At 46.7% G+C, this 16,880-nt stretch overlaps 1 protein-coding gene across 1 annotated transcript in view; it reads left to right on the top strand.

Moving 5' to 3' along the window:
• Positions 1–16,880, top strand: part of gnav1 (guanine nucleotide binding protein (G protein) alpha v1) — a 98,254-nt gene that overhangs the window by 4,403 nt on the left and 76,971 nt on the right. Inside the window, exon 2 of the mRNA XM_052033271.1 lies at positions 1,624–1,715. Coding sequence (XP_051889231.1) covers positions 1,624–1,715 — 92 coding nt within the window. The remainder of the gene's footprint in view (positions 1–1,623; positions 1,716–16,880) is intronic.

The following is a 16,880-nucleotide window of genomic DNA, read 5'->3' as shown; positions in this document are numbered from 1 at the left end:
CCGTGGGTTAGTTCATGCCTGGAGGCAGTGGCTTCTTTCGAGGCCCTCATGAAGAGTATCTGGAGGGATCAAACAGTCCATGGTAGTTTGTGGGGCATTGGATCCTTGCAGCAGGAACTGGTCCAGCCAAGAACCAAGTCTCTGTGGGAGAGTTAATAACAGACCCACTCTCTTGTTTGTTTACTATGCTGCTCAAGAGCACACCTATGTTGGAAAAATAACAAAATTGATGCAGCATTTAACATCCTGGATGTTACTATTGAAAGCACAGATTTTGGAATGATATGCTTTTTAAAAATAATTAAAGGTTAGTGTGACCTCTGGCTGGTGGTTGTAATCCACTTGCAAGTCTCCTCATGCCCTCCTTCAACGTAGCCAATTAACATCACCTTCTATTCCGTTCTCCCTCCTATATATCTAACTACCCCTTAAGTCCATCCATGGTTTAGCTTCTACCAGTGTGAGCCGGTGAGCAAGTTCCCCCTACCGACCACTTTCCACTAAGAAGATTCCTCCCAAGTTCATTAATGGATTAACTGGTGACCATCTTGCAGACTCTAATTTTGGGCACACTCAAGGATGAAATGTTAGCTCTGCATCTTTACCCAGGTGTGGGGTAGCACTGTCAGGGATGAATTCCCAAGGGTGGTCCGATAGGTTGAGAGAGGGAATGGAAGAGGAATTGGGAGAGTGACCAACAAAGCTTTTAACTTAATGTAATTCACATTCTGATTACTATGACGAATCTTCCATTGGATTTTAGAGGCATAGTCATACAGCACAGAAACAGGACCATTACGCACACATTACACTAATTCCATTTTTTTTCTCCTCGTGTTCCCATCAACACCCCCGTCAGATTTTATCACCCACACTCTGTGCAGTTTACAGTGGACAATTGACTTTCCAAACTCAGAAATGGATTTATTATCACTGGTATGTCATGAAATATGTAGTTTTGTGGCAGCAGTACAGTGCAGAGACATAAAATTACCATGAACTACAATTATAAATAAATGATGCAAAAAAAAAGGAATAATGAGGTAGTGTTTATGGGTTTCATGAACCATTGATGAATCTGATCGTCAAAGGGGAAGAAGCTGTTCCTGAATTGTTGAGTGTGTCTCTTCAGGCTCCTGTAGCTCCTCCTCGATGGTAGTAACAAGAAGAGGGCATGTCCCGGATGGTGAGGGCCCTTAGTGATGGATGCCGCCGCCATGAGGCCACCGCCTCTTGAAGACTGCACGTCTTGGGGATGTGGGTGGAAACCCATGTGGTCACAGGGAGAATGCAAAAATTCCACACAGATATCACTCAAGGTCAAGATCAAACCTGGGTCGCTGGAGCTTGAGGCAGCAGCCCTATTAACTGTGCCACCCCATCAACAGCTACTTCAAAACTGCTAAGTCCTTAAAAGTAAAACTTGTATGTGTGTGGACTTTGGGAACTGCCTTCCGGATTGAGACATAACTTGAGTATTTTGGAATTGCAGGGAGCGTGACAGGGCAGCAAAATGGGGTTGGGGTGGATTAGTTGTTCAGAGGCAGAGTAAACTTCAGGAAAGGTGGGTGGGCAGTAGGACTACACGTCCTCCTGTTTATTTTGTATGTCCTTGTGTTCTAGGTGCCGCCGAAAGTGGGAAAAGCACATTAGTGAAGCAAATGAAAATTATTCACAGTCATGGATTCACTGAACAAGAGCTTTTCAGTTTCAAGGTATTGGAAAACGTATAAAATCTTGCACAAAAAAGCATTCTGCATTATAAGCTTAAAGGAGTAAACTCTCAGATGTATTTTGTCCATTGTCCTACCATAAAAGAATCACCTTGACTGACTGTAATACCTGCTTGATTAACATACGAGAGAGAACTTATTTTTAGTTATTCTCGTTAAAATAGTCATTTCTTTGTTATGAAGCACAAATATCAGGTAACGTGTGTGCCAATACAAGAATTGAGTGTGGACGGAGAAAGTTTCTTTGCAGCTGTTTACTGTAAATGGGGTGTTTTGGAGGACAAATGTACGTCCTTTCCACTTCTCTGAAAACGTGTGCTGTGAAGGTTGGGTACCAGCAATATCTGTGTTTTCTTTGGCAGTGTTCCCATTGTCTAAGAAAGAAGCTCCTGATATACTGCATCATGCCAGGAAAACGCCCTCTTCTCGTGCGAGGTGTTTGCACAACAAATTATAAAACTTTGTGTGTGAAGTGCAACAGGGTTTGGGTTGAGGCGAATAATCTTCCTGTGGAGAAGGGTGTGGCTTTTCTACTGAATCCTGAAGGGGGAACGCAATCATATTGGTGATTTATCAATGTCAGTACTCAAAACCCATTTGAATGCCATGTCTTTAAAATGTGAATGCCCCTTATTTGAGTGTCTAGTATCTGAGACCTTGAGGAATTATTGAGTTGAAAATAGATAAAATGGAATTATTGCTCCCATGTAGAGCAGAAGAGTGAAGGAGCAGTGCCCCATTTTCATCTGCTTCATCTCCATGGGAGACACTCCCAGTGATGTTCTTCAGAATCTGATGAATTTGCTCTAACGTAAGCGGAGCCATGTGGTTATGCCATTAGGGTCGGAGAATACTACATCACAGGAACAGGCCCTTTGGCCCAACTTGTCCACACCAACCAAGATGCCCATCTGAGCTAGTCCTGTTTGGCCCATATCCCTCCAAACCTTTCCTATCCATGTACCTGTCCAAATGTCTTTTAAATATTATTGTTGTACCTGCCTCAGCCACTTGCACACCACCCTCTTGCGTGAAGAAGTTGCTGCTGAGGCCCCTTTTAAATCTTGCCCCTCTCACTTTAAACCTATCACCTCTAGTTCTTGATTCCCCAGCCCAGTCCTAGCCTGCCCAACCTCTCCCTATAAACTCCGGCCCTCAAGTCCTGGCAACATTCTCATTAATCTTGTACTCTTTTCCGCTTAATGACGTCTTTCCTATTACAGTGTAACCAGAACTGTACAGAGTAATCCAGGTGTGGCCTCACCAACACTGCCCTGACTGATGAGGGCCAGCATGTTAAATGCTACCTTCATCACCCTGTCTACTTGTGATGCCACTTTCAGGGAACTATATTCTGGTATTCCTAGGTCCTTTTGTTCTACAACACTCCCCAGGGCCCTACTGTTCACTGTAAAAGCCGTACCCTGGGTTCCACCCATCTATTAATAGTGCTTTTACCCCCCACCACACTCTGCTCCAGGGAGAAAGAACCCATTGCATTTCATGGAGTCCCAGACACGCAGACCTTCGGCTCATCAGGTCTATGCTGACCATTTAATACCCACCCGTTCCAATCCCATTTATCAGCACTTGGTCCATGGCCTCCTATGCCTCGGTGAATCAAGTGCTCATCTGGATGCTTTTTAAATGTTACGGGTGTCTCTGCCTCCGCCATTGGTGGTAGGTATTGCCACGCACAGCTTCTGATTTGGATTAGAAGCTGCCTTGGCCGCCTTTGCCTCCCTCCGTACACGGATCTCCTGGGAACTCTGCTGTCAGTAGTGTTGCTGCTGGGCACAGGGGCGTGAGTTACTTATTAAACTCAGTCAGCCTAGGGTTGCACATAACGTTTGGGACTGGAGGAGGTGTTATCTGAAAGTCAATTTTAAATATTGTTATAGTTGCTGAACTACGTTGTGATGGAGGAGCTGAAGGCAGGGATTTGGTAGGAATGCTCCCAGAAGCTGGAATAGAAGTGAGCCATTTGATCCAACTTGTCCTTGCTGGTACTTCACACCCACCCCTATGACTTTATCCCTCCTGTTCCTTTTTCCCTCCCCTGTTTATCTAGCCTCCCCTGTGCATGTCAGCAGCTTTATGCAGTTTATCTCCTGAGCCCTGACTGTTAATTCCAATTTGCATTTGGGTTCTGGACTCAAGCACAAAGTAAATTGGGCTTGTTTGCACTTGATATCAAAATAATTTGCACCAGTTGATTCTGAGCAGCCAGCTTCGAGTTTTATAATGCAGTCATGCAAAATATAAAAATGAGTTGAGTGCTTAATGAAAATACATCTGAACTGCTTCATCTGGGAAAAGTGGAAAGTGTGAATATGCCATGGGCATTGCATTAAAACAGTTGCATTAGAAATTGAGGTATTTTTAATGGAAATGAAAAACTCTTCATCAATCTGACATGCCAGATGGTGTTGTCTAGGATCGCGGCTTTTAATTTTGTTGAGGAATGGAGCCTTGTATACCCAAGGTGGTAAATGGGAAACCATGAGACAAGGCACAGTGGGGCAGTAGGTAGAGGCACCGCCTCACAGCTCGGCAACCCTGGTTCAATCCTGACCTCGGCTGCTGTCTGTGTGGAGTTTGCACATTCTCCCTGTGACCGTGTGGGTTTCTCCCGGGTGCTCCTTTCTCCTCCCACGTCCCAAACGCATGCGGGTCAGCAGGTTAATTGGCCGCTGTAAATTGCCCCCTAGTGTGTAGTGAGTGGTAGAATCTGGAGGGAATTGATGGGAGTGTGGGGAGAATGAAATGGGATCAGTGTAGGATTGGTGTAAGGGTGGTCAGCATGGTCTTGTTGGGCTGAAGGGCCTGTTTCTGAGATGTATCATTCTATGGTGGATGGGCTACAATCACAACCCTTTGGAAGGTGGTCTGTGAACTAAACACGGTTTTCTTCATTTTCTCTGCTTGTCTAAAGAGATTCGGGTCGTTTGTGGTTCCCCATTTAATCCTGCTATTTCATATTAAAAGTCAAGGACGGGGTCTCCCACACAGCTGCCCACCCAGGGTGTGTGATCCAAGGCACCAGCTCACCTAGCAGATATCCCCCTAGATGACCGAAGGTGCTTGCTGACTGTTTGTAGGTACAAACTCCCCACCCCATCATACCCTAAACTTGGCTCCCCCAAATTGCATACTCCTGAAGCAGAGTGTGCAAACAAACTTTGTACCACTCTTTCTCCCTCACTGCCCTCTTTTAATCCCCCCAAAAAAAGGCCCCAGTTACCAAAAACTAAACCAGGCATTAACTGAAGTGTGATGGATCACTTATGAAATCGGGGAACCTGTCCAACAGCATTCCGTGCCTTTTTAATAGACTACTTTCCATTTGTTTACACTCCTGCCTGACATAATTCAATGCAAGTAGCAAACTAACAACAACCAGTTGCAATATATAGAAAACTGACTTGTTATAGTTTGAGTTTCCACACCAGTGATCAGTGGGGGGAAATAAATTTAACACCAAGCCGAACCAGGGGAGATGTTTATGGTTTGAACAGTCTTAAATGAGAGGCGGAGGGACGGGTTATGGGAAGGAATTCCAAACCTTAGGACCTTGACCTCTGAAGGCACAGCTGCCATTGGTGGAATGATTTAAATGGTTGAGGGCAAGAGGCCAGAATAAGATGAGCACGGAGATCTCTCAGCAGCTCCTTTCCCAACTCGCTCACGTCTCGCAGCTTCAAGTACTTCCCAAGTCTGCTGTGGTAGTATGGCAAAAATGGTGGCTTATTTCGTGAGAAGTTCCTGCAGGAGGCAATGAAATGACGACCACATCTGTTTTGGAAATATTGATGGGGGGATTTGGGGGCTGCTGGGGATAGATATTCATCGGTTTGGCTCTCCTGTCTTCTCTGAAGCAAGAGTAGATGGGACTTTGTTTCACATCTGAAAGAGTAGATGGGACTTTGTTTCACATCTGAAAGAGTAGATGGGACTTTGTTTCACATCTGAAAGAGTAGATGGGACTTTGTTTCACATCTCACCTTAAAGACAGCACCTCAGGCAGTGCAGCACTGCAGTAGAGGATCAACTTGGAGTTTTGTGCACACAGAGCCTGTCTCTCTGAGGCAAGAGTGCTACCGCTGAGCCACAGGTGACATTTCAGTAAAGAAATGTTATTAAAAATGATGCATCCTTTCAGCAACAGCTTGTTAAGATCTTATCCTTTCAATAAGGCCTTGTGTAGGCAGAAGGGATTAGTTTAGTTTGGTGTTTAGTTTGGCACAACATCGTGGGCCAAAAGGCCTGTTCCTGTGCTTTACTTTTCTATGTTTCTACCGTTCCTTTGGAAAGATTAGACCTTTTGTCCCTTCTCTGCCTAGGTAGATGGTACAGGGATTTCCTGGCATTGCCTGCTGTTGGTTTGGACCTAACTCCATTCACCCATAGAATCGAGAACCCATCTATACCAATCCCATTTATCAGCACTTGCTTCATGGCCTTCCATATCTTGGTGATTCAGGTACTCGTCTAAATACTTAAACGTTGTGGGAGTACCTGCCGCCTCGATTGACAATCTCTATGACAGTGCACCCTTGTCATAGGTCCAACAAATGACACGCTGGAGGAACTCAGCGTGTCGAGCAGCATCTGTGGGGGTGGGGAGGGAGGGAAAGGAATCGTTGATGTTTCAGGTCAAAACTGCATCAGGTCTATGTCCATGCTACCTATCTACAACTAATCCCATTTACCTGCATTAGACCCATTGCCTTCTATACCTTGGTGATTCAAGCACATGGCTAGATGCTGCTTAAATGTCGTTAAATGAGTAGAAAGTCGTACAGCATGGAATTAGGCCATTTGATCCACCACATCCACACAATCAGTGGGCGCCCATCCGTTATAATCCTATCTTCCAGCACTTGGCCTGGACCCTCCTCTGCTGAGGTGACTTAAGTGCTTGTCTAGACACAATGCTGTCAGCCACTCTGCTTCCATCACTCCCATAGAGTGTTTTCGAAGTACTTGCCAGTCTGGGTCAGAAAGCTCTCCTTCAGAACCCTGCTATACCTCTTGTGCCTTCACCCTAAATCTGTGTCCTGTAGTTTTTATCTACCTGCATTATGGGGAATAGTTTCCTGAAGTCTACACACACAGGCACACAGACACTGCACGTGGTCTATATCCCTCGATTCTCTGCCTGTTCGTGTGCCTGACTAACTGCCTTAAAGGTTGCTATCGTATCTGCTTCCACCACCACCTCTGGCAGGTGTGTTCCAGACACCCACCACCCTGTGTTTTTAAAAACAAAAAATTTGCTGTAAATCTCCCTTAAAGTTTACCACCCTGGGGGGGGAGGGGAAAAGACTATCTGCCCTGTCGACGTTTCTCATAACTTCATAAACTTTTGTCAGGTTGTCTCCTTAGCCTCTGATGCTGCATAGAGGACTGCAGCACAGAAGCAGGCCCTTCAATCCATCTAGTCCTTGCTGACCCAATCTTCTGCCTAGTCCCATCTACCTGCACCCAGATCACATCCTTCCAAACCCCTCCCATCCATGTACCGATCGAAACCTCTCTTAAATGTTACAATTGAACCTGTATTCACCACTTCTGCTGGCAGCTCGTTCCACACTCACACCACCCTCTGAGTGAAGAAATTCCCTCTCAGGTTCCCCTTAAATATTTCACCTTTCACCCTAAACCTATGTCCTCTAGTTCTAGTCTCACCCAACCTGAGGGGAAAAAGCCTGCAGGCATTCACCCCTCATAATTTTATATACCTCTATAAAATCTCCCCTCGTTCTTCTGCACTTCAGGGAATAAAGTCCTAACCTATTAACCTTTCCCTATAATTCAGGCCCTCAAGTCCTGGCAACATCCTTGTAAATTTTCTCTGCACTCCAGAGGGAGTAATCCAAGTTATACTCCTCATCATTTTATATCCCTCAATCGTGTCCCTTCTTAATCCACTGCAGAGAAAACAGTTCCAGCCTCTCCAATCTCTCGTCATAACGGAAACGCTCCATCCCAGGCACCATCCTGGTGAATCTGCTCTGCCCTCTCCAGCAGTATCACATCTTTCCGATAATGTGACCAGGACTGCTCGCAGTTCTCCAGCTGTTTTATAAAGTATCTCCCTGCAGCGCGTCCTAGGGCAGCACATTCCAGACTCCAGTCAAAAACTTCCCCCATCAATCCCCTCTAAACCTGCTAACTCTCACCCTAAACCTATACCCTCTTGCCTGACAGCCTAGGAAAGATTTTTTACTATCTCCCTTACCTGTCGCCCTTGCAGTCTAGGTAACATTGGTTTATTATTGTCACATGTACCGAGGTACAGTGAAAAGCTTGTCTTACAAACCGATCATACAGGTCAATTCATTACACAGTGCAGTTACATTGAGTTAGTACAGAGTGCATTGATGTAGTATGGGTAAGAGCACTAACAGTACAGAGTAAAGTGTCACAGCTACAGAGAGAGTGCAGTGCAATAAGGTGCAAGGTCACAACAAGGTAGATCATGAGGTCATAGTCCATCTCATTGTATAAGGGAACCGTTCACTAGTCTTATCACAGTGGGGTAGAAGCTGTCCTTAAATCTGGTGGTACGTGCCCTCAGGCTCCTGCATCTCCTACCCGATGGAAGAGGAGAGAAGAGAGAATGTCCCGGGTGGGTGGGGTCTTTGATTATGCTGGCTGCTTCACCAAGACGAGAGTTAAAGACAGAGTCCAAGGAGGGAAGGCTGGTATCCGTGATGCGCTGGGCTGTGTCCCCAACTCTGCAGTTTCTTGCAGTCCTGGGCAGAGCAGTTGCCATACCGAGCTGTGATACATGCAGATAGGATGCTTTCTATGGTGCATCGGTAAAAGTTGGTGAGAGTTAAAGGGGACAAACCAAATTTCTTTAGCCTCCTGAGGAAGTAGAGGCACTGGTGAGCTTTCTTGGTCGTGGCATCTACGTGATTTGACCAGGACAGGCTGTTACAGAGGAAGTGCAGTGCAGGCAGACAATAAGGTGCAAGGCCATGACAAGGTAGATTGTGAGGTCGAGATTGAGAGATCTAAGATCCTGATTTCCTCCCTCTCTACACTTCACAGACCTAGTAACACTGCCTCATCACTTGGCTGGGAACTCTCTTTCTCTGTCACTTGAGCTTGACACTTGAGGAAGTGGACCTCCTTTGAGTAGAGGCTTCCTGTGCTGAAAAGCTTGACTTGGTTGAGAAGGATGCGCTGTAAATTCAACCCCTGTACGCAGTTACTTTAAATGTTTTCTTGTTTTAGATTCAGTGATAGGTATGAGGAACTTGCATTGTCAGCTTTGTGAGCATCAGGTTATCAACAGCCCAGAGATTATAAGTTTTTAAGCCACGGTTTAACATGTTGTGCAGCATTCAATATTCTGATACAAAAACAGGAGAAGCTGGAAGAGCCCAGCTAAGTCCATCAACATCTGTGGAAGGAGAAACCAGTTAACATTTCAGGTCAGGGCCCCTTCCTCAGAACTGGGGCGGAGGAATTGTGGGGGTGGGGTTGCTGCACAGGGCTGAGCCCACAACATGGACGCACTGCAGGACCTGCAAGTATTGAATGGTTCCCTTAATACAATAAGGTGGACTCTTGCCCTCACAATCTACCTCATTATGACTTTGCACCTTATTGTCTACCTGCACCATACTTTCTCTGTAACTGTTACACTTCATTCTGCATTCTGTTATTGTTTGAACTCTGGTGTGGGGAGGAATGAGGTACAAGACTAAACATCTTACAGAGATGAGTTAAGACAGGTCCAGTGATGAGGATAAACTACTGATGGTGAACATTGTGAAAGAGACTGGCAGGGACCCTGTCAGAGAGAGGAGGAGAACTTTTTCAAAGTAGGCGTACCTGCAAGAGAAGTTGCAGTGAATTCAACAGTAATGGAGAAACTTTTTATCCTGAACTTTTACCAGAGATCTGCAAATGTTAAATGGGTGAAAAATGTACCCAATGTGGCCCTCATCCTGAGGGCTCTTTGTGTGTGGCTGCATTAAGCTGCGAGTGGTCCCTGGGTACGCAGGTGCCAAGTGTTGCTGTGGGTTTGGAATTGGTCTATTATTGTCACATGTGCTGAGGTACAGTGCAAAACTTGTCTTGCATACCGTTCATACAGATCAGTTCATTACACAATGCATTGAGGTAGTACAGGGTAAAACAATAACAGAATGCAGGAAAAAAGTGTCACAGCTACAGAGAAAGTGCAGTGCAAGTAGACAGTAAGGTGCAAAGTCATAATGAGGTAGATTGTGAGGTCAAGAGTCCATCTTGTCGTACTAGGGAGCCATTCAATAGTCAGTGGGATAGAAGTTGTCCTCCTGTTACAACCCTGGAGCCGCAGCACTTGCAGGTCCTACAGCGAGTCCACGTTGTGGGCTCAGCCCTGCGCAGCCCACCCCTCCTCCAACAGGACTTGTCAGCAGCTGCTATGTGTCTCCATCATTGGGTTTTGCCTCTTCTGAGTTGATTGCAAGTGGCATTCTTTGTAATGATGTGACTGCTTTCCTCCTCTCCGCGAGGGGCAACACTTCCCTGGCTAATCGGACTTCATTCGTGTGTTGCAGTCTGCATTATCTGTTCCTTTTCCGTGCAAACAAAATATCTTTACCAAATGAACATCAATGATGACAGGTTGTACAGAAAAGCTCCAGAGTGAAGCGGGAGGTAGAGGATGGTGACTTGCTTCAGGCCGCTCGGTAATGAAGTCCACAAACTGGAGGTCTTGAATACAAAATCATTTCATTCGTCCATTCAGCCCTTTTAAATGGAATGTGGACTTTCAGCGGAGGCACCGCTGCTGGCGCTGATGTCTTGCGGCAGGGCACGTGCCTTTCTCAACTGTCCTTTGCTGTGTCTCCTGTCAAGGACTCCTCTCTCGTGCCCAGCAGCACGGGGCTGTTCTAGGCAGCACCTCAGCTGGTATTTGCCACTCTTGCCCAAGCCTCTGTCTCCTCCCTTCCACAGTCGTTTTTCATTTGTCCTTTGGAGTTCTTGTCTGCTGTCTGTGATTCTCCTGAGCTAGAAGGTTCCCAGGACCTTTCAGAGGATCTTATTTTGAGGTGGGTGTTAGTTGCTAATAAATCCAATGGGGTGGGGGAACTTGGGACAGACCTCATTGGTCAGCATGTGACTGAGCTCCATCAACAAAGACGTGCCTCCTTCTGTTGGTAGACACAGTGATGCTGGTTCATTTGGTGAATGGGTACAGGGTCGGTGGTTAGAGGGAGGTGAAGTGGATGCTTCTGCTGTAACCCAGTGCAGGGCGAGTATGTGGATCTTGCGTCCACAGGGAGCAATCGATAAGAACTGCGCTGTTTGCGTTCACAGAGAAGCCAGACAAGTAAATGGAATTGTAGGAATCGTACTGCCCCTGCTGATGGAAGTTACTTTAAACCTCCGCCCCCAACGCCGCCTCCCTACTGCCACACCATCCATTGCAAAACAGGAGACGGGTCGGATCTCAAAGGCAGTATAGGGAAAGGCCACAGTATAGAGACCTCCCACCACTGCACACCGAGGGTCTGTGCCCTATGTGATAACCAGCCTGACTTATTGCTGATGGAATGTTTGAGAGGGAAGGGTTGATGATGTGTTGACATACTGTAAGCAGATGTAATGATGTGCTCGGTGCAGTGGGTGAAGTGCCCTGTATTGTATAACTGTATATCTTATAAACTTTGTCAGAAAGGAAATGAGTGGGGATCAGATATTGATGTGTATCATTGCAGCACGCACTGTGGAGTGATGAGGGATTTCTTCACTGGTGGCAGTACTGCCCTTGGATGCAATGCTAAGTTGACTGAGAGCCAGAAATCTCGCAGACAGCTTAGTCCGGTCGGTGTGGATCAGCAGCCTCGCCTGGTTGGCATTTGCCTGTGTGCCTCCCCGTTGATCCAGCCCAAGTCTGACAAGCTGGTATTTCTACTTTGTGTTTCTAATTAAGACTTAATTATCTCTGGCACAGGGCAGGGCTAGAGTCTGGTCTCTGTTTCCTTCCAAGACTCCTTCAATCAGTTGCAGACGGATGTTCTAAAAAGGAATCTATAAGCTCTGCAATGCTGATGCTCCATGACTGAGCTTTCCATTGTACGGTGGCTTAGATTGGTTGTGTTCTGTTTATACAAGAGTCAGTTGTATAGCAGGGAAACAGGCCCTTCAGCCCAATTGGTCCATGCCAACTAAGATGCCCCATCCAAGCTAGTCCCATTTGCCAGCGTTTGGCCTATAACTTGATAAACTTTTCCAATCCATTGTACCTGTCCAAGTGTCTTTTAAATGTTGTTATTGTACCTGCCTCAACCACTTCCTCTGGCAGCTCATTCCATATATTGACCACTCTTTAGGTGAAAAAGTTGCCCCTTGGGTTCCTAATTAAATCTTTCCCTTCATATTTATACCCTCTAGTTCTAGATTCCCCATCCCTGGGAAAAATACTGTGTGCATTGACCCTATCTCTGCCCCTTATGACTTTGCACACCTCTATAAGATCACTTCTCAGTCTCCTAGGAATAAAATCCTAACCTGTCCAACCTCTCTCTCTAACTCAGTCCTGGCAGCATCCTTATAAATCTCTTCTGCATTCCCTCTAGTTTAACAACAGAGTGCAAAAAAGATTTTAAATGTTTATATTTATACTGATAGAAGATTTATAATGTTTTTGTGCCAAAGTCTGATGTTTCAACCCTCTGAGCTAGGGAAGGGCTGCCTTGGACATCAGTCATAGAACATAGAACAGTACAGCACAAAACAGACCCTTCGGCCCACAATGTTGTGCCGACCTTTAAACCTCGCCTAAGACTATCTAACCTCTTCCTCCCACATATCCCTTTATTTTAAATTCCTCCATATGCTTATCTAGTAAACTCTTGTATTTGACCAATGTACCTGCCTCCACCACCACCACCCCAGGCAGCGCATTCCATGCCCCAACCACTCTCTGGGTAAAATACTTTCCTCTGATATCTCCCTTGAACTTCCCACCCATTACTTTAAAGCCATACCCTCTTGTATTGAGCATTGGTTCCCTGGGAAAGAGGTGCTGGCTGTCCACTCTATCTATTCCTCTTAATATTTTGTACACCTCTATCATGTCTCCTCTCATCCTCCTTCTCTCCAAAGAGTAAAGCCCTAGCCTCTCCTCATAATGCATACTCTCTACACCAGGCAGGATCCTGGTAAATCTCCTCTGCACCCTTTCCAACACTTCCACATCCTTCCTATAATGAGGTGACCAGAACTGGACACGGTGCTCTAAGTGTGGTCTAACTGGAGTTTTATAGAGCTGCATCATTACCTCGTGGCTCTTAAACTCGATCCCTCGACTTATGAAAGCTAATGCCTCATAAACTTTCTTAACTACCCTATCCACCTGTGAGGCAACTTTCAGGGATCTGTGGATATGGACCCCCAGATCCCTCTGCTCCTCCACACTGCTCAGAATCCTGCCATTAACTTTGTACTCTGCCTTGGAGTTTCTCCTTCCAAAGTGTACCACCTCACACTTCTCTGGATTGGACTTCATCTGCCACTTTTCAGCCCAGCTCTGCATCCTATCAATGTCCCTCTGCAATCTTCGACAATCCTCTACACTATCCACAACACCACCGACCTTTGTGTCATCTGCAAACTTGCCAACCCACCCTTCTACCCCCTCATCTGTCATTAATAAAAATCAGAGTGCAACTCCTCGGGATTCCTTGGGTTGAAGACTGTTGTGTCTATTTCTGGTTGAACCATCTTTGAGAGGTGCTATTTATGTTTGTGCATCTTCTCGGGGGGGTTTTATTTGTACCTCATTATTGTACTGGAGAAGGTGCAGAAGAGATCCATCGGGATGATGCCTAGGATGGAGCGTCTTACTTGTGGGGAGAGACTAGGGTGACTGGGTTTATTTTCCTTGGAGCAGGGAGGAATGGTGGGGGGGTGGTGTAGGGACATGATAGATGTGTACAAATTCATGAGGCATAGATATTAAGGAATGTTTCCCCACAGCAGAGGTGTCTAAGACCATAGGTCATTGGTTTAAGTGAGGATCTGAGGAAGTTTTTTTTTCACCCAGAGAGTGGTTGCAATCTGGAACGCACTGCCTGAGAAGTAGAGGCAGAGACCTTCAACATTTAAGAAGCATCTGGATGAGCACAAGAATGGCCAAGGCATGGTAGGGTATGGACCAAGTGCTGGTAGATGGTATTAGTGTAGATGGGTGCTGCATAGTTGCCATAGACTTGGTGGGCCGAAGGGTCTGTTTTCCTTCTCTGTGACTCTGAGAGCAGAAAGGTCCTCTGATTAACATCCCATCCAAAAGATGGTGGGATCTCCAGGGCTTCAGCAGTCCCTCGGCCCAACAGCAGAACGTAAGCCTAGTATGGGTTACACGATCCCCATGTGGGCCATGAACTGAGTGAGTGGGCCCCATTGTTATCAGCAAAGTTGCACCATCTAAGTCCCCTGGGCTGTGTTGCATTGGCCAGTTTCAGATGTGATTTATAATGGGGCTGAAGCTTCACTGGCCCAAGGTAAGGGAGGAATGTGCTGACCCATTACACTTCTGGACACTGAACGGGAGCAACAGTGGAGACGCAAGAGACTGCAGATGCTGGGATCAGGAGGAACTCGTCTGATTAGGAGAGGAAGGTGAAGCATGGAATCACTCCCTCTCTTGGTTCCATGTTTCACCTCCTCTCTCCCATCGGATTCCATTATCTGCAGCCATTATCTTTGTTGCCTCCACCCATCACCTCCCAGCCTCTGTCTCTGTTTTCCATCTTTCCCTCCTCCATCTGCCCCTCACCCCTCCTCACCTGGATCCACCTATCACTTGTTTTGCTCTGCCCCTTCCCTCCACCTTTTTACGCTGCCCCTCGTGCGCAAAGTGAGATTCACAAACATCTGGGCTGAAAGAGCAGAGGGAAGGGTCTTGACCCGAAACATCGACTCTCTATTTCCCTCTGTGGACGCTGCCTGACCCGCTGAGTTCCTCCAGCATCTTGTGTGTGGCCTGAGCAGCAGCAGTGGGGTTTAGCTGTGAGACCCGTTGTAGCCAGGAGGCAGAGGGTGTTGTCAGCCTCTGTTAGAAGCAACGGCAAAGCAGGAGAGGCAAAGTGATTGAATCCATTTATTTTTGCAAAACCAAAATTTGGGGAAAGAAAACAGCTAGTTTTCCCAACAGGGGATGCTGGTTGAATCTCTGAAGTGTGGTATTGCAGAGAGGTGATGTTAAAGGGATGATTCTCAGACAGCAGGCTTTAATGATAATGGGCAGTGACACATTTGGGAAGGGTGCGGGTTTTCCCAGGTGCATTCCTAAGGCATACCAGGAATAATTTGAGAGTCTGTCTCGGCTGGAACCAATCTGGGAACAATTACCTCGTCTGCAGAGATCTGTGTTTTCCCTTGGAGAGGGAGGCGACACTTTACCATGACTTTCCTCCCCTTTGAGATGTAGTTTTTAAAGCTCCGGCGTAGTGTTGCGGTTAACGTAACACTTTACGGCGCCAGCGACCTGGGTTCAAATCCGGCCATTATCTGTAAGGAGCTTGTACGTTCTCCGCATGTCTGCGTGGGCTTCCTCTGGGTGCTCCGGTTTCCTCCCACGTTCCAAAGACATACAGCTTAGGAAGTTGTGGGCTATGTTGGCGCTGGAAGTGTGGCGACACTTGCGGACTGCCCCCAGAACACTACGCAAAAAGATGTACATCGAAACACACACAGTGAAATACATGTGACTAATAAAGATATCTTATCTAAAGATACCTTATCAGATTGGCTGCCCCTTGTGCACAAAATGAGGGTGACCAGATAACCTGTGATTAATTTTGTTGTGCAAGGGATTTTTATTTTAATTTTGTGTGTTGGGGCACCTTGGAGAACTTCATGCTCTTCTGAGAAATTCCCCCTCCCCCACGAGAGCAGAAAGGGCTTTAGCTTAACTGCTCATCTGACCAGTGCGGCACTCCCTTGCACGGAGCAGCAGCCTGTACGTTTACACCCGACGGTCAAGGATGCGACTCACACCCATGGGCTTCAGACTTGAGTGTGCCCACGGCATCGGTGGGTGTGGGAAAGTGACGAACCCACAAAGAATACCTGTGGTCCCCACCGCCTCCTGTTGGAGGTTCCAGGGTGTGTTTCCAGATCAGGAGCAATGCCAGGCCAGGAGTCAGCCTGACTTTGTCTGTGTTGGAACTTGCTGCATCTACAACACTACCAGACTTGGGTGATGCTTCTTCTACCCAGCCCACCTCAAGCAGACGGACAACGTCACAGAGGATTTCGTACAAATCAAATGACTTTATCCTTACACGAGTGGGAAGGTGATGGCAGACTGCTAATTGCAACATTTAGACTAATGGGTCTACGTTGGTGGCTTTGCCTGTACACACCTGCTGCACAAGATCACACATTAACATCTGTGTAGATGTAAACACCTTGCCCCGTTGGTAGAAAAAGTCCCAATAGCACAGCATGTGTTCCACTACCTTCCCAAGCCCAGTGAGCTTTGCCGGTCTGTTTGGGCAGTGTTTTACAACATTTTTTAATTTGGATGGTTGAAGGGCAGAGGTTGATCTAAGCACCAGCAGAATTTTTTGTTCTGAGAGCTGTCAAGGCCATTCAACCCATTACGCTTGTGCTAGCTTGGCAGGGGAACATTTGGTCCAGCTTCTCTCTCCACAACCTACCCACCCCCCCCCCCCCCCCAAAAATTCACCCACAACTCACCAAATCATTGTGCACTTGTAAACCCAGACTTGCATTTATATGGTGCCTTTCACATCCTTTTCAGGATGTTCCAAATTGCTTTGGGGTACTTTTGCAGCGTAGTAACTATTGTAGGTGATGTTAAAAAAACCACGCGCACACACACACACACACACACACCCGCACGCACGCGCGCACACACACACACACCCGCACGTGCACACGCGCGCACACACACCCGCATGCGCGCGCGCGCACACACGCACACACACACACCTGCACGCGCACACACCCGCACACACACCCGCAATGTGATGACTTTATTTGGCAACTTGCCTTGAGAGCATTACTATTGAATATACTTCACATCTGTTCCTGATGGGAACCATGGTCAGATGGGTAAGGTGTCTGACATTGATGTAGCTACGTGGTGATACCCCATGATTGCAG

This window comes from Pristis pectinata, chromosome 18, assembly GCF_009764475.1.
Source record: "Pristis pectinata isolate sPriPec2 chromosome 18, sPriPec2.1.pri, whole genome shotgun sequence".
In the NCBI taxonomy this organism is placed as follows: domain Eukaryota; kingdom Metazoa; phylum Chordata; class Chondrichthyes; order Rhinopristiformes; family Pristidae; genus Pristis; species Pristis pectinata.
The sequence above is the reverse complement of the archived record's forward strand: the minus strand, read 5'-3'. Positions and strand labels throughout refer to the sequence as shown.